Source organism: Aulonocara stuartgranti (genome assembly GCF_965226115.1).
Source record: "Aulonocara stuartgranti genome assembly, chromosome: 11".
Classification (NCBI taxonomy): Eukaryota; Metazoa; Chordata; class Actinopteri; order Cichliformes; family Cichlidae; genus Aulonocara; species Aulonocara stuartgranti.
In genome coordinates this window covers 38,407,867-38,429,673 of record NC_138947.1, presented here as the reverse complement: position 1 = coordinate 38,429,673, position 21,807 = coordinate 38,407,867, and the positions used below count along the sequence as shown (strand labels likewise).

General features: G+C 43.8%; 1 protein-coding gene across 1 annotated transcript; it reads right to left on the bottom strand.

The window, feature by feature from the left end:
• Positions 1-6,425: 6,425 nt before the first annotated feature.
• Positions 6,426-21,457, bottom strand: wdr26a (WD repeat domain 26a). Its single transcript, XM_082550580.1, has 14 exons — positions 20,794-21,457; positions 19,741-19,840; positions 19,552-19,608; positions 18,110-18,246; positions 17,730-17,827; positions 16,089-16,245; positions 15,742-15,880; positions 15,487-15,627; positions 13,333-13,452; positions 10,831-10,976; positions 8,853-8,931; positions 8,628-8,757; positions 8,247-8,441; positions 6,426-7,330 (listed from the first exon to the last, which is right to left on the bottom strand). The coding sequence occupies exons 1-14, from the start codon at positions 21,090-21,092 to the stop codon at positions 7,308-7,310; spliced, it is 1,821 nt and encodes a 606-aa protein (XP_082406706.1). The 5' UTR covers positions 21,093-21,457; the 3' UTR covers positions 6,426-7,307.
• Positions 21,458-21,807: the final 350 nt, after the last annotated feature.

Sequence of the window (21,807 nt, the reverse complement as noted above, 5' to 3'; positions counted from 1 at the left end):
TGTAAACACACAAAAACTATTTTATTTTATGTGCTGGAATGTGCAGAAAATAGGTTTAAATGTTAAACAAATTTCTTCCAGTCAGAGAATGTTGCATATAATTAAATGTTTGCTTGATGCATAAAGTTAAAAGATTAAAACTAATAAAACAAGTTTTAAAAAGAGACTTTTCCATTTGATTACATTTTGTATGATGGATTATGTAGAAAAAGTAGAATTGGGCTGAAAGATCTATCACTTTATCACCTATTCAGGTTGTAAATCGTGTTTTTAAAAAGTAACTAAGTAACTAAGTAATTAATTACTTTTGAAAATAAGTAATCAGTAAAGTAACGGGATTACTTTTTTGGGGAAGTAATCAGTAATTAGTTACTGATTACTTTTTTCAAGTAACTTGACCAACACTGTTTGTTTAGTATTAAGCTTTGCTTGTTCCATATTCAGTTTTTCAGCAAAACGTGTTTGAGTCCATGAGATTCATTCTTATATCTGGAGGAATAAATATATTTCAATGAATATTAACGTTAGCCCGCGACTTTGTTCCAGTTTTGAATTTTGGCCCACTGTGTATTTGAGTTTGACACCCCTGCTGTAGAGGATGAGCTCACACGTGTTTGCCGCCTCCCTGATCTCCTATTTTTCTGTATGTTTGTCACACTTAAACGTTTCGGATCATCGAACAAATGTAAATATTGGACAAAGATAATGCAAGTGAACGCAAAATGCAGTTTCTGAATTAAGGTGTTTATTATTAATGGGAACAAAAATCCAAGCCAAGAATAGCTTAAACAAATTGAAATGAAGACTTTGGAGTGGCCTGATCCAAAGGTGCTGTGGCGTGACCTTCAAAGAGGCGGTTCATGCTTAAAAACCCTCCAATTCTCCAAAGTAGGCCCAAAGTCCTCCACAGCGCTTTAAAGACTCATTGGAGTGATCACAAACGCTGGATTGCAGTTGTTGCTGCTGAGGGCGCCCAAGCAGTTAGTAGGTTTAAGGAGCAGTCACTTTTCACGTAGGACATGTAGGTTTGCACCTTATTAGGGCCCGAGCACTGAGAGTGCGAAGGCCCTATTGTATCTGCTCCGTTTCTTATTATTATTCACCCCAAACAAGGGCCTTTTTGAGGGCCTAAACATGCTCAAAAACTCATGAAATTTTGCACACATGCCAGGTCTGGTGAAAAATTTTGTATTTTAATGGTTTTACTTATGAGCACTGGGAAATGGCTCTAGAGCGCCACCTATGCCTTGTTAAATGCAGCCCTACGACCACATGGTTTGAGCTACATGTATGAAATTTGGCACACATGTGTATCATTCCTAGACTAACAAAAAAGTCTGTGGGCCCATTGACGCAAACCCAACAGGAAGTCCGCCATTTGGAAGAGAAGGTGACATTTTGGCTCTAATTTTGCCGTTTCCATGCCTCGAACTTTAACGAACTCCTCCTTGGGATTTGGTCCTATAAACTTCAAATTTGGACAGTGTCAACTACACCCTTGTGCCATGTTAAATTGCGGAGCTTTTGAGTTTTCACAATACTATGAGGCCGTGGCGCCATGGCGAATTTCGATGACTCGCCATGAAAATCTTATTGCCTCTCATTTTGTCATACATTTTCTGACCTTGACCAAAGTGAACACATATGATAAGGCTCCACCCCTGAACATATTTCAACTGCCATATTTGACATCAAGGACAGCGCCACCTAGTGGGAACAGGAAATGTCATGTTTTACACTTTGGGGTACAGTATAGTGATGGGTGACATCTGCAGCCTCAAATTTCTCCAGGAAAGCCTTAAGGAGTTGGTCTTGGGGTACAGTGAAAACTGTGACTTTTCACGAAAGGGTGTGACCCCAGCGGCGTGGCGAACTTTGATGTCACGCCATGAAGAAACAAATTAGTATAACTCAATGAAATCCAGTCTGATCAGTACCAGACTTTACAGGCATGATGTCAGACCCGCCCTGAACAGATTGATGTGCCCATTGTCGGAAATACGGACAGCGCCACCTAGTGGCAACAGGAAATGTCATGGCTTTAACTTTGTTGTACTGATTTTCACAGGTTGATCGTGGCCACCTCAAAAGCGGTGAATATCACCATCAGTCCTTCGTGATGGTTCAGTGCAAAAATTGTGACTTTAAACTGAACGGCGCACCCTGGTGGCAACGCGGTTCATCATGAAAGATGAAGTGGCTTTTGAGGGGCTTGGAAAGTTTATAGAGGCTTGAAATTTGGCACACACCTCCAAATGGATGAAGGCATTGTTGTTATGTAACCATTTTCCTTGAATAGCGCAAAATGGCTCCACAGCGCCCCCTACAATATTTCAAAACATCAGCCCCTGCTCTGTGTTTCATCTATGAGTCTGACACTTGGTAAGCTTATAGGAGATATCAAGATGTACAAAAAAGTCTCTTGGAGCAATATCCCAAATCCAACAGGAAGTCAGCCATTTTAAAATTAATGTGTAATTTTGGCGACATTTTCCCCCCTTTTCAGGCCTCATACTTTGACGAACTCCTCCAAGGGATTTCATCATATTGAAGCATTCTTCAGTGTGTAGAATCTAAAGACCTTTGTGATGTTAAATTGCGAAGCTTTTTCCGTTCAGGGAAACGGGGTGGTCATGGCGGCACGTAGAGTTTCAATCACTCGCAAAAAGCAGTAATCTGCTGTCACTAAAAAACACAATGTCCAATCTCTCCCAAAGGTCGCAGGTGTGATGAGACTCGAGCTTGGAAATGTTTGTTATGCTATTTGTCAATAATGGTTAGAGCGCCACCTAGTGGCATGACTATAATCCTGGTTGAATAAGATGAAATGTTAGCTGGTGATTAAAAGCATGAAATCCATCAATGTGACATCACATCGGACGTGCCGGTTTGAGGTGTTGGCAGTGTCTCGACGTGCCGGGGGTGCAAGGGCCCTCATAACGCTGCTTGCAGCTTTAATTTTGTGTTTACTCTTGTTATCTTTGTCTAATATAAAAAATGTTTTCTTGAAACATTTTAGTGTGACAAACATAAAAAATAAACAACAGGAAATCAGGACAGGTGAAAACTTTTTCACACTACTGCATGTCACTCATGGGATATATATCATTAGAAGGATGATTCAGCCTAAATCAATTACTTGTTTTCCCCAGTAAACTTCTAAACCAATCGAGTGCTATATTTCAAAATGGATGAAATCCAGATTATTAGCCAGCCGGTGGCTGAACTAAAAGAAGAAATCTGTGGAAGTCTCCCACAGGCCCGTGGGGCGGGGCATCGAGGTGAGGGAACAACCCAGACCTGTTTGTCTTGTCCCTGTACTGGCTGTCTGCTGTTGTGACACAGTGTGCAGTTGAGACTTGTGACTCTAGTCTACTCTCTGTGCTGCTCTGGACTCCGTGGTGCTCCAGAGTGATGGTGTGGTGGGCCCCACACCCCTTGTGGTGGAGTGTGGTGCCTGCTGAGCTAGTTGCTTCCTGGCTCTCTTTCCAGGGTTAGTTCTCTACCTCCCTCATATAACATATCACGCATGCAGAGTCTTGATGGAGAGGTGCGGTGGCGTAGGTCACTGTGGGCAGGGCTATTATATTTGCCTTGCTGGCATATCACCTGGTGGGCGGGGCTGCTGCAGTGGCCCCTTTTATCCCTTCGCTGCTATCTGACCTTCAATTTTATCACAGCAGATGGCTCCGCCCCTCCCTGAGTCTGGTTCTGCTGGAGGTTTCTTCCTGTTAAAAGGGAGTTTTTCCTTCCCACTGTCACCAAAGTGCTTGTTCATAGGGGGTCATATGATTGTTGGGTTGTTCTCTGTATCTGTTATAGTAGGGTCGACCTTACAATATAAAGCACCTTCAGGTGACTGTTGTTGTGATCTGGCGCTGTGTAAATAAAATGAATTAAACTTAGAGGTCAAAGGTCCTTTGACGAGTGTATGGCTGCGGGCAGCAAGGATCTTTAAAAAATAAAAATATATTCGCCACTGAAAAGAGTTTTAAGAAGTGACTTAAAAATGCTCGTTGAAGATGTTTGTCTCTGTCTCCTCTGAGCTGCGTCCTCAGCACGTCAGCTGTTCGGAGCGGCTGGGAGTGTAAATGTAGGAGCTCGGAGACGATTTGAAGACTGAAAAACAGAGAATAATAAAATGAAGGGACCCAGTGCAGTGAGGCTAAAACAGAAGATGTAAAACAGGCTAACAAAAAGTATTTTCTCAGGTAGGTGGGACCGCTGTGCCATGAATGCCTGCACAGTGCCAAACCACATATGGATATTGTGCTCCACTGTATTGAAGGCAAAACCAATAAAACTGTAATCAAAATAAATGTGGATTCATAGTGTACTTTTTTCCCTTCTACTTTCAACTGCTCCCTTTAGGAGCCACCTTCATCCCACCCACCTGCATCCTCTTGTCCTTCAGTACATCTGTGAACTTCCTCTGTGGTCTGGCTCTTTTGCTCCTGCCTGGTAGCTAAGGATGCACGTTTTCTGCTCTTTCATTTAAGTGAGCTATTTTTAAGTCACTCCACGTATGGCCCATACCCCAGAAAGCACAGGGTACGTACGATGTAAGAAGTGCAAGTATTGTTTGTTTGAAAATTGTGCAGTACTTGAAATCACTGACAGCAGAGTTTGTTTCTTTTCCTGACCTGAGCTGATCACACCATGTTGGTGTGATCACAAAAGCAACAAGACAGCAGCTCTTCTTTCTGCGGCGCCTGAGAAGATTCGGCATGAACCCCAGAATACTTACCAACTTCTACAGATGCACCATTGCAAGTATTCTGACTGGCTGGTACGGCGGCTGTAACGCTGCAAAGCTCTGCAGAGGGTGGTGAGATCAGCACAGCGCATCACCGGGACTGAATTGTCAACCATGCAGTTTCTCTGCAGACAGCGCTGCACGAGGCTGTTTGATCCCAGCCACAGCCTCTTCACACTGCTGCTGTGGCGGTTCAGGAGCATCCAGACACAGAGACAGTTTCTACCCACAAACCATCAGGAACAGCTGACATTCTGCACCTTTACAGGTAAATGACAATAACACTTGAAACTTCATCGATCGCTCGTTTCCTAATTACAAACTCTGTGAACAACGATGCAAAGGAGGCTGCACGTAAAACCTTTTTTTAAAACCCCGAATGCTTTATTTAAAATCTGGACACATAATTCTAGAACTAGACTGAATAGTACAATCACTTTTTGCAATAACACATTAAAACTGAATTCCAGGCAAAAACTGCCTGCAAGCAAACACAGTTACTACTTTGGCTTCTTGACTGAAGAAGAGAAGCCTGAAATGATCACAGAAGCAGAAACTCAAACACCACGTGTGGGCTGTGGGAGAGATGCTGTTGTGCACTGTGTGTGTCTGTGTGTGCGATGGAGGAGCGAAGCTGCTGATGGATACAGACAACAGGGTTCCCACCGTCTTCCAGCTGTTGCTCACAACTGGAAAGAATCTGAATAGACTTACAGAGAGTATAAAAGCTGTTTGGATAAAAACTGATCTGCATTATTCAAATTTCAGTTGTTTGTTCATTTCAGCCAGAAGCACCGAAACCCCGAAACACAAATATCAGAATAACACAACTGTGTACCACACATGGAGGAAGACGGCTCTTTGACCCAAGACAGGAAACATTTGGAAACTCAGATTAAGTCACACGCTCTGTCATTTTGTTCGCTTCCTACTGATGTGTCGAACATTAAGGATAATGTTTTCTTTTTTATCTTAAGAAAATGTAATTTACAAAATGACGTGGATCCCAAATCTTTTTGGAGTAATAAAGATTCCTTTAAGCTGCAGAGATGCAGCGGCTTCGCGTGAGATTCCAGAGTAGACGATTAATAACAAAGAGATGTTCTGTTTTTATGTGTCTGTCTTTACTGGTCGCACTGAGTAATCCCACAAACACTGGAGGGAGGAGGTGACCCTCGAGCTGCTTCGAATCAAACCGACGTCATTGTCACAGGAGCCTTTACGTAGATGTGCACAGCTACAAACTTCAAAAACCCTCTGAGTCATCAGTCCACCATGATAAATGGACTGACTCTTATATAGTGCTTTATACACATTCACCATACTTCAAGTGCTTTCTATCTAAATGCATCAGAGGAGAGAAGTCTGGGTTTAGTATCCCGCCCAAGGATGTTTGGCTTGCAGACTGGGGGAGCCAGGGTTCGAACCATCGAGCCGGCTCTACCTCCTGACCTACAGCCACTCGTAAATGAAGGAAGTCAGGAAAGTTGTTTTCTACTACAAACATTCTCTCAATGGACCAAAACAAACTGAGATGCACAACCCAGATCTCACTAACAGTTCAAGGAAACGAGCCTGCGGGTGGTCACGGCAATCAGTGTGTTCAAAAACGACGTGCCAGCAGTTTTAGTTTAGTCAGCCTGGGTTTGTTAGACGATTGTGTTCATGTAAACACATCTGTCAGAAATCAGACTGTCTCTATGCTACACCTCCACTCAGAACCAACAGCATCGATAAAGATGACAAACGATGAAACAGATAGCAGACACACACAGACACACAACATGACTGTTGTTTGTACAGAGGAAGGAAACAGGCTGAAACACAATCAAAGAGCAAAGAGTGAAAACATGAATTAAAGGAAACTCCACACTTGAACAGAGGAAACAACATCCCATAATCCACGTATGATGACACAGCTGTACACATCAGCTGCTGTACGCCCTCACAAACAGCAAAGCACTTGACACACTTGAACACTGCGAGTGTAAAACACGAGTTATGCAGATTCCTATGCAACATGCTCCTGGGACACGATTCTGTCTCTGGGTTTAAGCAGGAAAGCACAACGGAGCCAAGCCATGAAACTCCACATTTAAAAGTAAGGAACAAAACCAAAAACAGACTATAGCAGTTAAAAGATTCTCTTCGAGTGGGTCTCACTTCCACCAACCATCGCTCCGGCTAGAGTCTCAGAAAAGGTTCAGCGACGGGTCAGAGTTTCTTCATGTGAGAAGCTCAGAGACGAAGCCTCCACCGGGCGCCTAGCACTACTCAGTGAACTACTCAGGAATAAATAATGGACTTTATAATAAAGCAGGAGGCTGGTGGTCCTGTGTGGTTCTAGGGAACGGGTCCACATTGGAGGAGAAGGTGGGTCAGATGTCCTGGAGCCCGGCCTCGAGTTCGACAGCTCGTGTTGTGACGTCCAGGCGCGCCCCACTACAGGCCACGCCTTCAAGATGCAGCTGTCCAATTAAAAAACGTCCCCACTTTATGCATTCAAGTGTCTACAGAGTCTCAATGCTTTCAGGGTGTTAGCGGCAGATCATCAGCTGTCCATGCTGCAACACTCTGCAGGATAAGAAACACACGTTACTCATCATCATCATCATCATCGTCGTCAGTGATTACAGGCTGCTGGGCGTCACTTTGACCAAGCAAACACTTGACCAACAGCTCCTCACAGCGCCTGAGAATGTTAGTTACTGGTCATGTATGTGAGCTAGATAAAGGGCTAAACTGGTACAGATTAAAGTCCTGTACAAGTGCTTTCATTAGGCAAGAAGACTAGAAACACATATTAATGTAATTATATTACATTATGTTCTGAGTATTAACCCATATTAGTCTAATAGGCTCTGGCCTTTCTGAGTACCATCGCACAGGCCTTTAAACCAACCCAGATTAGCAAGAGCCACGATCGAGAGGGCAGCTGGTAACAGGTATGACTGATAAGGTCCGACCTGCAAGGTCACTCAGGTATCAGCGCGAGCAGGAAGACACCTGGGCGAGTGCCCTCACCCAGATCGGCTCACTCCAGAACCGCCTGCATCATCTACATCTGCTGACTCTGAGCTGCTGTGTGGAGCGCAGCTCACTGCCTCACTAATGATAAATAAAGCCAGAGTTTCCACACCAAGATGCAGTTCCTGTAAGCCCCATGTTCTCCTTGAGAGAGGAGAAAGAAATCTTTGTTCAAAATTCTTATTTAAATATTTTGATTTTTTTTTTTTGCTTTAATCTCAAATGTGACAAATGTACCTGACCACAGACATTAAAGAATACAAATGAATAAAAGTACAACACTGATGCTCAAACTTGGCCTTTGATTGGAACTGATCTGATCTGACTTTCAGCTGTGGGCCAATCACTGATTTTCCACAGAAGGACAGTTTATCAACTTTATTTTACCAGAATTTAATTTCTTTCTTTTCTGGTGGAGACTGAACTTCACCTTTAGCCTTTCAAAATCGTTTCACTTTCATACCATTCAGTCCCTCTGCATCCTGGACATCCAGGAAGGGCGCAGGTCCCCAGATTCGGATGGTTCCATCGTCTGAGGCGCTGGCCAGCAGACCGGGCACCACGGGGTTCCAGCTCACACAGTTGACTGTGCGTGTGTGACCGGTCAGCTCTGCGATGGGCAGCTCACTGCGCCGGTGCCAGATGTAAACTTTGTGGTCTGACAAGAGAGAGACGAGCTCGTCAGCAGTTTGTTGGATCACACTAATGACCAGCACAAAACCTTTTAGCATCAAGAACAACGTTTGGGTTCAATATTTGTATGAATGTCTCTTTACAGAGCAACATTTGTGGAGGACACTTTTTGCTTTCTTCTTCCTTAGAACTAAACATGCTTTGGTCTTACCTTCACTACCACTGGCAATAAAGTCTTCATTGTGCCCCCCGAAGCAGGAATGGATGGTGTAAAAACCCTGGGTGACACCTTGGTACTTCCTCACCAGCACCCGGTCCTGCAGGTCCCAAAGGTGCACTCCCTGCAAATAAGAGGCACATTTCAACAATCAAGACAAAGCTGATGTGAAGCAGCTGATGAAAGAAACAAAATGTCAGGAAGTAATCAGGAGCTCACCTGAGTAGCAACATTGAGCAGAGCTAACCTTCCATTTTTGGAAACAGTGAAAGACATAATGGGATGGTCCTCCTGCACTCTGGAAGGACAACATACACAAACATGTTTATTTTAGAAATGAGGCTTCTGACTGCTCCTCCCTAATTCACTGATCACCACAGGAGACGGCTCAGCATGTGGCAGCGTTTTTACGGCCCATCCTGATGCTAATTTGTGAGTTAATAAGTCCAACTTTCACATGTTAGGTGAACATGTTCAATACTGATGACCACAAATTTTATTACAGAGATAATGATTTAAAGGTGCTACACTACAGTGGTTGGAAATGTCCAGTTTGTGCGTGTAAATGGAGAGTCCTCTTCACACACTGAGGTTAATTATGGAGTTCCACAGGGTTCAGTGCTAGGACCAATTCTGTTTACATTATACATGCTTCCCTTAGGCAGCATCATTAGAAGACATAGCATACATTTTCACTGCTATGCAGATGACACCCAGCTCTATCTGTCCATGAAGCCAGATAACACACACCAATGAGTTAAACTGCAGGAATGTCTTAAAGACATAAAGACCTGGATGGCCGCTAACTTTCTGCTTCTTAATTCAGATCAAACTGAGGTTATTGTACTCGGCCCTGAAAAGCTTAGAAATATGGTATCTAAGCAGATTCTTACTCTGGATGGCATTACCTTGGCCTCCAGTAACGCTGTGAGGAACCTTGGACTCATTTTTGACCAGGACATGTCCTTCAACGCACATATTAAACAAATATGTAAGACTGCGTTCTTCCATTTGTGCAACATCTCTAAAGTTAGAAATATCCTGTCTCAGAGTGACACTGAAAAACTAGTTCATGCATTTATTACTTCCAGGCTGGACGACTGTAATTCATTATTATCAGGATGTCCAAAAAACTCACTGAAAAGCCTTCAGCTGATCCAAAATGCTGCAGCAAGAGTCCTGACAGGGACTAGAAAGAGAGCAGATTTCTCCTGTTTTGGCTTCCTGTTAAATCCAGAATTCAAAATCCTGCTCCTCACATACAAGGTCTTAAATAATCAGGCCCCATCTTATCTTAATGACCTTGTAGTACCATATCACCCTATTAGAGCACTTGGCTCTCGCTCTGCAGGCCTACTTGTTGTTCCTAGAGTATTTAAAAGTAGAATGGGAGGCAGAGCCTTCAGTTTTCAGGCCCCTCTTCTGTGGAACCAGCTTCCAGTTTGGATTCAGGAGACAGACACTATCTCTACTTTCAAGATTAGGCTTCAAACTTTCCTTTTTGCTAAAGCATATAGTTAGGGCTGGACCAGGTGACCCTGAATCCTCCCTTAGTTATGCTGCAATAGACGCAGGCTGCCGGGGATTCCTAAGATGGACTCAGTATTTCTTCTTATTTATTAAGATTATTTAAGGTTAACATTGTCTAATACTTAAAGTAGTTTGATGAACTGACACATCTAAGTGTGACAGTGTAACAAGTGTAACAAAGTAGTGAATAACTCCAAGTTTGATCATATTTGGTTGCTTGGCAAAATATTTCCACATTTCTTTCAAATTAATCAGGTGTGGAGTGACCGAGTCCTTCTTAGGAGGACCTGGTACTGGTAAGAAACGTATCAGCTGACACACCTACTGATGGACGCACAGATATAAGGCCAAACATGACCTTTGTTGGCTGAGTTCATCACGAGACGTTATTGACATTCATTAAGACACTTGCAGTGAATATCTGTGGCTGTTAAATCTCATCTCATACAGGACATTCTGCTCTTGCTCGTTTGTGAACTGATCCAATAGATCGATGTATTCCAGACTGTAGACAGCAAACATCTCTACAACCAGTGTTTTGGGACTGAAGTGTTCAGTAGTTTCTCAGATCCTTAAAACAGTTGCAGAGACGTCTCCAGAAAGAGAACAGATACATTTACTATTAAAGTAATGACTAATTAGTACTTCAGTTACTCTGATGACGTACATGTTTCTGTCTGTCAGGTCCTCAAAATTGTATCCTCGGATGCGTTGGTGGGTGTCAGATGCGAGGACTGTGCGGCCGTCACTGAGACACCACAGGCACTGCACCCGAACTCCCTCCCAGGAGTCCAGGAGGTTTCCATCCAAGTCCTGGGAGTTCACCAGAAACAAAGCAAAAGCAGGAGGACGTCAGCCTGGAAATGATTGTTATCAGTCCAGAAACACTCACCGGACAGTTTTATGTGGGACCAGGTGCAACCTTCTTTTCACTTTAACACTGAATTAATTTTGAGCATCACAGATTCAGCAAAATGCTAAAAAATATTTCTGAGGTTTTGCACTAAATATTTAGCAATGAGCTGAGACACAAGCGCTCACCCAGATTCGTTGGATGTTTTTAATTTGTGGTCCCTTTTCAATAATAATAAAAACTAGAATGTGCAGCTCCTGGAGGGTTTGCAGTGGGATGGATGCTACCTGTGGACTGTAGCAATGTGGAGAAAACTATAACTGCAGACAGACAGGTGCAGTTTCTTTACACTGAAACGATTCTGTCATCACGCTGAGAAACTGTGAGGACAGTAAATCACAACAACATGACAACCACTGATGATGATGTGAGACGTGGTCGCAGGACGGTGCTGAATAACAGACAGTTCAGACTTCAGGATTCGATTTATTCTCTAGATTTCTTTAAACTCTTAGTTTGTGCAAAAGTCTTGAGTCATCAGGTCTATGTTTGTACAAGAGGCCAGACTGTCACATACTGTCCTTCTTAAAGTGCTCTCCAGCTGTACGAGGCTGTTTTAAACATTAGGACATTAGATGACTATAAAAAATGGTTCAGGCTACTACATGAATTCAATAAATGTAAAGCTTTCCTGTTTGACATGCAGTTTGTTTTTGTTGTTCTTGAAACCTTCAATAAGAGGAGAGTCTGAGCTGTGACAACGATAACGAGACAGATGTTTTCATGAACGCAGCAGACGTATACAAACTAAACAGACATGCTCTGACTCGTCAGCACAAATGGCATATTTTTAAGTTACACTTTATTCTAATGATGTCTTGTGAAGTCTTGTTCTCAGCTCACTACATATGATCTGTGCGTATCAGGACAATGATGTCAGTGATGTCTCACTGCAAAAAACATGTGTGGTTTGTAACATACATCATTTATATAAAAACTGGCCACACCATTAAAACACCAGATTTTCCAAGAATTCATAGTTTACATTATGTCTAGTGTTTGTAAGGCTCCGCCCTCTGTAGCTGTACGTGTGTTGCTGCAACAGACATAGGCTGCCGGGGATTCCCATGATGCACTGAGTTTTTCCTTTCCAGTCACCTTTCTCACTCACTATGTATTAACAGACCTCTCTGCATTGAATCATATCTGTTATTAACCTCTGTCTCTCTTCCACAGCATGTCTTTATCCTGTCTTCCTTCTCTCACCCCAACCAATCACAGCAGATGGCCCCGCCCCTCCCTGAGCCTGGTTCTGCTGGAGGTTTCTTCCTGTTAAAAGGGAGTTTTTCCTTCCCACTGTCGCCAAAGTGCTGCTCACAGGGGGTCATATGATTGTTGGGTTTTTCTCTGTATGTATTATTGTGGGGTCGACCTTACAATATAAAGCGCCTTGAGGCGACTTGTTGTGATTTGGTGCTGTGTAAATAAAGTTGAATTGGACTGAAATTGAATTGTGTTAATAAGCTTGTGTTGGAACAGACTTCCAACTGACATCAGTCTCTTTACTTTAACCTCCTAAGACCTGAACTCTTCCACGGCAGCATTTTTAATTTCTCTTTGATATTCGGGCTGATTGGGACCTGATGAATGTAAAAACAAAGAATTAACAGATTTTTTTTACCTTATTTTTGTTTCTAAGAAAAATCAGAGCCACAAATGAGGATATTTGTTTAAACTTTCAATAGGACAGTAGCAGGATAATGTCCTCGTAAGTGGATATCAGGCCCTTGTAGAGCACAATTGAGTATTTTGGTCTAAATAACCCAACATGTGATGTCCACATATGTGGACGCCAGGTCCGAGGAGGTTAAAGGTCAAAGTTTGGTTAAAGGGAAACCAGAGCTGTCTTCCTTTTAATTAATGTTGTTGTTGTTTGTTTGTTTTTTGTTTGTTGTCTTTTTAAAGTTATCATCTATTACTTGTAGTTGTATTTATGATGTATTTTGGATGAAAATGTATGTTTTATTCTAAAACGTCTGATGTATGATTGTAGCCCAACAAGGGACAGTGGTTGAAAATTAGCAACAGCTATAAGCGTTGCATCAGCTTCATGTTTTCCACCATGTTAAACTGCAGCGTCCCTTCTAAGGAAAGAAAGGCTCCGTGTGATGTGCATTCAGAGAAGCTTCCTGTCTTGGTTTTTCCACATGTTTGAATCAGTCTGGCTGTTCTCCTACGACATGGAGACAATGTTTCCTGCCTGTAAGGCTGTGTTGGAGCCTGTGGACACAGTGCCCATGCAGCGAGGATACTCACACACTGGTAGAACTGGCCCCTCTGGCCGCCGGTGACAAAGCGTTTGCCATCTGGGTTCCAGGCCACGCTGGTTAGGCTATCCTCGTGGGACTGACTCATCTTTGTTCGCAACTCCCCCGTCTGTACAGTAGAGCCCAGAGCACACAGAACAGATCAGACACCAAACATACTAAACACACAGAGATCAGTTTTCTCTGATTGGTCTATGAAAAGGTCACATTGAAAAGGAACGTCTGCAGGTCCAGTTTCACACGAACAAAGCAGCTGGTGTGGAGCAGGACTCGTTTCAGGACGCACTGATAATCAGTTAACAACCCAGCCAACTCTCACTCGCTCTCCAGCTCTTCGGTGCATAAACGCATCTCTCATGTCAGCCAGGTTTCTTGTAGGCAGCGACTCTAACAAATCCACTGTGCACAGTCAGCTTGGAGCACTGTTCACAAGTGCAGGCAATTTATTGATGTTGAGACTCTCATCATCTTTAACCCTTTAGAGCAGAAATATTCCAGGTAGCTCGGTAAACTGGCAACAGCTGTGCTCAGATGGACTGCACGAGGAAACCGTTTTACAGCGAGAGCGTGATCTCTGAACATAAAAACCCAGAAGGACTCAGGGTTTCTTCAGCTTCAGATACAACATCATTAACAGATTTAAAGAGCTGAGCTCATGTTCCCTGCACTGGTTGCTGCGCAGCACTTTTATGGGAGGTCAAACTATCGAAAAGCTGGACTCATTATTCAGCAGGTTGCTTCATCAATTATGTCATGATGCGATGACGATGCTCAAACCCAATCTTCATCTTCGTGTCCACACTGCTGCATGCAAGCTTTGATCTGATCAGCTGCACTCATCGTACTGCTGCTACATGAACACAGACTGTGCACACGCTGAACACAGTTGGAACGTCGCTATTCAGCGCTCACCTGAATTGTCAGATGTACAAATATTTCCAAGTATGAGATTTGTACTCGAGTCACAATGATGGGGGGCCTCGGACCGGTACCGGTCCGTGAGTCGTTTGGTACCGGGCCGCGAGAGCTGAGGCTCAGCTGTGAAATGTCTGGTTTTCAGGGTTTTTATCGGTTTTCAGCGTGATTTTGTTATCGTTTTATCGTTTACTCGGTTTTCCTGGGTCTTTTCACGTGTGTTATGAATAAATCTTCTTTTTTTCGGTACCAGTACTGGTTTCATTTTGTTGTATTTATCCGCGACACCTTAACGGCCGGTCCGTGAAAATATTGTCGGGCATAAACCGGTCGGTGGCGCAACAAAGGTTGGAGACCGCTGTACTAAGCCATAAAGACGTTGGCACTCACAGTGTCCTGGACAAACTTTCATTAACCCTTGTCCAGGAGAAGATGGGGAACACATGAACGCAGTATGATTTCTTTACAAATAATAAAGGTAAGATGTATATTTTGTTTCCCAGCTAATACAGTCTTATTGAACATGATGCTATAAGCTTGGCACACCTATGTTTGGTGGTCTCAGCCTGTCTTCTTTGCAGAACCTCAAACTTCATCAGGTTAATGGCGAGCGTCAGTGCACGGCCATTTTCAGATCTCTCTCCAGAGATGTTCAGTCTGGCGTCTTAGGGTCACTGTCTCGGTCCGAGGTCCAGAGCTTATTATCAAGGACGTCTCTGCACACCGGTGCACTGATCTTTGCCTCTCCCCTGACCAGTCGAGTCTCACAGAAAGTGTCCCCACAGCGTGACAGTGCTACTGCCATGCTTCACTGCAGGGGGATTGGCCGGGTGAGCAACACTTGGTTTCCCTCAGACGTGACTCATTCAGCTCAAAGAGTTCAGTCTGTGTTTCATCAGACCAAAGAATTTTGTTTCTCATGGTCTGAGAGTCCTTCAGGTGACTTTTAGCAAACTCCAGATTTACAGGGGAGTGGTTTCCATCTGGCCACTCTACCACAGAGACCCAGCTGGTTAATGCTTTGAGCCATTCATGCTCCCCCTTGGCCACTTATCCACCTTAGGATCAGGGGGAGAATGGAGCCTACCACTGCTGAGCATGTTTGGAACGCTGGAGGAATCGCAGAGTAAACCCACACGGTGAAAACAGACCGACCAAAGAAAGGCCCTCGCCATCCTCCTGGACATGCTCATCTCCTTGCTATATGGACAGTACTTCCTTTCCGTACCTGCACATTCCACAGCCACAGCTCGGAGCAGTCGTCAGGGCCGCAGGCTATCAGATAAGCATCATCAGGGCTCCATGCCAGGTAGGAAACACCATAAGCATGACCTTCAAGAGTCTTCATCAACTTCAGCTGCTGGATGTCCTGTGACCCAACACACAAACATCCATGTTCCAGTTACTACAGCCATTGTAATAACTCACTGACTGATTGTTGCTATTCTGAAGTGTAACTCTTGATAAGCAAATGACTGGTTACCATGTCGACTTGCCACACAATGACTGTGGTGTCTTTGGAGCCAGTTGCCAGTTTTGTGCCATCGTTGGAGAACTTGCAGAACCAGACTTCATTGCAGTGTTCTGTGAGAATCTGCTGTGTGTAGCAGGGGAACTGTTTCCTTTACACACACACACACACACACACACACACACAGGTTTGCCCAACATGCCTCAGACTTGTGCATAAAGGAAACATACAGATGACATTCTTATCGTCTAGATTACCGACTGTTCACTAAACTAAATGTTTCCTCCTGCAGGGCAGCAGAAAGAAGCACAATCAGTTGATGTGGAGCTCAGTATTTAACAGCGTGTGTGTTTACTGACCGGCTGCAGGAGTGGTCCAGCAGCAGAGACACAGAGTCCAGACCACTGTCCAGTTTGGTGTTGTGGTAGAGGCAGCGCTCCCTCTGGAGCTCCACAGCCTGCTTCAAGAGAGTCTGCAGACGACGGGGAGGCAGCATCACTGACGGAGGCAGGTAAGCTGTACACACACACACACACACACACACACACACACACACACAGAATTAATTTAGAGCATAGATCATCTTCAGTGCCCTGTACCAACACAGAGCAGAGCAGCTATCTGAACGCTACCCCAACAGAGGTCGATTATCTTGTTAATAATTTCACCTCCTCACTACGTACGACTCTGGATACTGTAGCTCCTGTGAAAACTAAGGCCTCTAATCAGAAGTACCTGACTCCGTGGTATAATTCTCAAACACGTAGCCTAAAGCAGATGACTCGTAATCTGGAGAGGAAATGGCGTGTCACAAATTTAGAGGATCATCATTTAGCCTGGAGAAATAGTTTGCTGCTTTATAAGAAAGCGCTCCGCAAAGCCAGAACATCTTACTATTCATCACTGATTGAAGAAAATAAGAACAACCCCAGGTTTCTCTTCAGCACTGTAGCCAGGCTGACAAACAGTCAGAGCTCTGTTGAGCCAACCATCCCTTTAACGTTAACTAGTAATGACTTCATGAACTTCTTCACAAATAAAGTTTTTATCATTAGAGAAAAAATGACCAGTAATCATCCCACAGATGTAATATTATCTACAGCTACTCTTAGTACCATTGATGTTAAGTTAGACTCTTTTTCTCCAATTGATCTTTCTGAGTTAACTTCAATAATTACTTCCTCCAAACCATCAACGTGTCTTTTAGACCCCATTCCTACAAAACTGCTCAAAGAAGTCCTGCCATTAATTAATTCTTCGATCTTAAATATGATCAACCTATCTCTAATGATCGGCTATGTACCACAGGCCTTCAAGCTGGCTGTAGTTAAACCTTTACTCAAAAAGCATCTCTAGACCCAGCAGTCTTAGCTAATTATAGGCCAATCTCCAACCTTCCTTTATATCAAACATCCTTGAAAGAGTAGTTGTCAAACAGCTAACAGATCATCTGCAGAGGCTTATTTGAAGAGTTTCAGTCAGGTTTCAGAGCTCATCACAGCACAGAAACAGCTTTAGTGAAGGTTACAAATGATCTTCTTATGGCCTCTGACAGTGGACTCATCTCTGTGCTTGTCCTGCTAGACCTCAGTGCAGCGTTCGTGCAGAGTTTCCTTCCCACTGTCACCAAAGTGCTGCTCATAGGGTCATGTGACTGTAGGGTCTACCTTACAATATAAAGCACCTTGTTGTGCATCTTTAATGTAAGATCAGCCAAATTTATGTCAGGTGGGTTTTTTGGTGATTTTCAAAGCACTTGTGATCACACCTGCATACAAAGATCGTTATTACTCATTTGAAATTTTATATCCAGAATATGTTGCTATTTGGAAAAAAAGGCTCCTTCCAGGGACGAATAATAACTGGTCAGGAAATAGATGCTAATGTCAACTGGGAACCAGTAAGAGAATTTCAGAGTGGGTACTGCGTATAGGAGTTACTCCTTTGCTTGTCAGCCAGTGTACACACTGACATGTGACCGTGTGAGTCACTGCACTCACTTTGGAGTTTGTCCAGCAGTTTGGTGCGCGATGCTGTGCCTTTGCCCTCCCACTCAGCTTTGGCTCGCAGGTCCTCTGCATGACTGCACATCAGGTACCTACAAACACAAAGCCAGCTACTATCAGAAACACCCACGTCAGCTTTTACAGGGAGCACATACGTAGATGGACGTTTTATTGTAAGGCTAATTCCTGTTTGAATTGTTCATGCATCTCAGCATCTTTACAGCTGCCAGTATCTCGAAATGTTTTCAAGGCATCGTGCTTTTAACAAACTACACATCTGTCATCCATCATTGTGACGCAAATACCCAGCACGCTATATTTCTCCATCATCATCTCAGAACCACACTCAGCTTCTTCGTGTGCTGTGAACTGACCCGCTCAGGATGTGGATGCGCTCCGTGTTATATTTGAGAGGGGTGAGTTCGGCTCTGAGGACCTGCAGGGCCTCCAGCACCTTCCCGTCCTCCAGATATTCCAGATATTTCTGCTGCAGGAGTAGGAACTTCATCCGCTGTCGGGGAGCAAAAACAAAAACAAGGATTTAAATTATCACCACGGATCAGCCGACATGTAACAACACGAATCTGTTGCTACTGAGCTTCACGTCTCACGTCTGGCTCTTTTAAAGGAACTTTAAACATCAAGATGAAAATGCAGTTACCAACCAGACTAACAATGGCTGTTCATGCTGCGTCCATCATGTCAGTGTGATACAGTCACTTTGATCTGGGCTGGACGAGTGAACGTCACTGTTCTGTTTAAAGTAGTTTAACTACACCTTTAATCTGATTACAAAGAACAGAAGTGCGATTTCAAGGATCTCAGCTACACGATAAAGAAATGTAGTAACTGATCTGTCAGCACGACTCTGTGAGAAATAAATGTGTAAAACCTCACCTGCACCACTGCCCTGTGATCAGAAAACTAGCTTTGTGTTCATTCACAGACATGTTTTATTTATCTGTTTATTTATAGATTTTTCTTTTGGTATTGTTTACAGTCATGGTGTAAAAACAAACAGATATTTATAGTGCTGATAGTGTAATTTAGCTGTTCATCTGTTATTCAATCACTGTGGTGTAGAATGAGTGGACATGTGGGAGCTCTGAAAAACAAAAATGTGCAGCTTCTCCAAAGACGTCCAGCCGACCAGGCTAATGTCTGAGGCTCCTGGTCTCGGACATTAGGGTGCTGGCTAACTGTCACTACAGTGGCCATATTGTGAAGCAGTGTGTCAGGTTTGCTGTGATCTGTGCCTTTAAGAGTTTGGTGTACAGTAATGTTAATGGTCTTGTCCATTTGTAAACAGCACTGAAGCAGGGGTCATTGGTTTTTCTAGTTTCTCTTGTTTATTAAATTAAAAGGTTAAAGGTCACACTTGTTTTTCATTTGGTTTAGTTTGCACGTAGCGGTTAGTTAGCACTCCTTTGGAAGAACTTCTAAAATAAAAGTGCAGTAAACTGTCTTTCATCATTTCATCTCAAACTGCTCTGTGTAATCTCAGTGGATGCAGTAAACAAACCCCAAACAAACCAATGATCATTGCTGAAGTGCTTTGGGTAAGATTAGCGGTGCACCATTCATCTGTCTGTAAGCAAACCTAGCTAGCCAAACTTGCAGGCAGCCATGTTTACTTTAGAACAGCATAGAAGGTGTGATGGTTGCAGTTCTGTTTATAAGTGTACCTGTACGATATGCCATCAATGTACAGTCTGAGCTCGAGGAAAGAGGCTTTATTCTAAGTCTGATTCTGGCTCAGTGTTCAGACTGCAGACTTCATGGTGAACTGATGTTGTCTGAGGTTTGGTCCACTCACCACTATAGCACTAGGAGAATGCATCAGTGCCTTCAGCTCATTCAGGTCACTCTCAGCCTGTATGAAAAGGAGAAATACAAACTCATTAACAGACCAGCAAAGAGCTCACACTCAAACCTTTACTACTACGGTGACTACTGTAACAGCCTCCTAAAGATTTAATATGCAGTTCGGAGAACTTGGTTGCACCTTGTCCCACTCTCCTTCAATGACGTGATTGCGAAACTTGGTGGCAGAGGGGTGTTCCAGTCTGCAGCCAGACTCCTGCATCAGGAAGTCCACCGTCTGGCTATGAACAGCGAAAAGAAACATCCACGTTATGACTACGGAGCATGGCGAAGCATCAGCACTCACCTGTGAGAATTATCAACACACTGACTGCAAAGTTGTGTCATGGGTGAAATAAAAAGCTGGACTATAATAAGATTAAGGTCCATCCTTCATATAAAAACGTAACAAGCATTAAAATGCAGAGATGTGTGTCACTTATCACAGAGTCCTTACTGTTACTACACGTAAACACAACGTGTAGCCAGCTATCAAAGACCCACTCTAACCCAGGAAAGTCCCCACGCATGACATCTGTGCAGGATTTTCAGATTTAAATTGCCTTGAGTTGTGCGATCACGTTGGACACAGTATGATGTCTTCCTATTCTGACAGCTCATGGTTGGAGATTTGCTTAAAACACCTCATATAATCAATCAACTGATCAAGCACACACATCCATACATATGCAATAATACTAAGTGCAATAATCCTTTCTGTCATCGTTGGATTTTTACTCAGTTGTATATAGTATTTGTATTCTATTTTTATCTTATTGTATATTTATTTTATTTTATTCTACTGTATATAGTATTTTATTTTATTCTATTCTGTACAGCTGTGTACTGTATTTATTCTTATTGTATTCTAATTTTTGCCTCATAACTTTTGCACTGTCCACTTCCTGCTGTGACAAAACAAATTTCCCACGTGTGGGACTAATAAAGGTTATCTTATCTTATCTTATAAGATTTGCAGCGTATGGTGATACACAGGTCCGGATACCGTGGGTCGGATACAGTTTATTAGCGTGTATGTGACACTTTGCCCTGAGCGGGCCTACTCCTCTATCGCTCTGCACCTGCAGATAAACGCGTGAGGAAGGATGCATCCTCAGCATCTTCACGGTGACCTGCCATCACCGCGGCTGGCTATGCTGATAACAACACTAGCTACCTGAGCTGGCTCACTTACTTGAGACCTAAATCGTTCAGATGTTGTCCTATGAGCCTGATGACATCCTCCTCGGACTGAGACAGGCGCTTCTTCTTCTTGACACCCGACCCGCCATCCGCCGCGCTGCTGCTGTTGTTGTTGTTGGAGGCGGGCTGGGCTGCCACTCCGTTGTTGTTGCTGACAGCGTTGCCATTGTTGGTTACCGAGATAAGTCCGTTGGAGTGAGCGGCCACGGTGGAGGACGACTCGCCATTCTGAGTACCGTTTCGACAGGAGAGCTCGGAATCCCGGTCCTGTCCTCCACCGTTAGCCTCCATGTTGCCACGGTTTATAACGGCGATATGGTGCGTGTACGAACAGCTGACAGGTCCACGGGGATAAGCAAACCTCTGGTGCGGTTAACGTCGGGCCCACTGACCCAGATGCAGCCGCAAATTGCAAAGCTCCCCCTGCGCCCGAGTCTGTGTTCGGCGGCGTCAGCGTGAACGACAGCCGGAGTTCAGCTCGGAGGACAAAGAGACAAACGGCAGAGTTAATTCGAAAGCTGCATTTTGAGCATTTCGACGGTATTCGGTGCTGTCAGCGCCGTTAAAGCTGCGCTCAGGCTGCGGAGTAGCGCTTGTTATTGTTGCTCTCGGACAGCTGCAGCCCTGATATGGCCATACGCGGTGACGTCAGCGGAAATTCCTTCACGTCCTTCTTGTTTGCTGTGCGTCACCGTTAGGCGTCGCTGTTTCCCCGCCTGGGCGCGACCTTCACATCTCCCAGCATTCGTTTTAAGGGTGACGTGATCATTTGGGCTCTACTGACACGCGTGGATCACTGAAGAGAACACATTGCACATAAAGTCAGACACAGTTGTGCATCATTTAATTAGTCTTTTTTAAATCTATGACAAACTTCCACATTCACACTCGCAGCTGTGCAGTATCATAACATGGAGTTTAATCTCTGTGGAAAGTTGTGGTCTGTGCACATCTGTATGCATGGTTCAAGCATGCTCCTAGTTTTTTAACCTGAATGTTTTCTCAT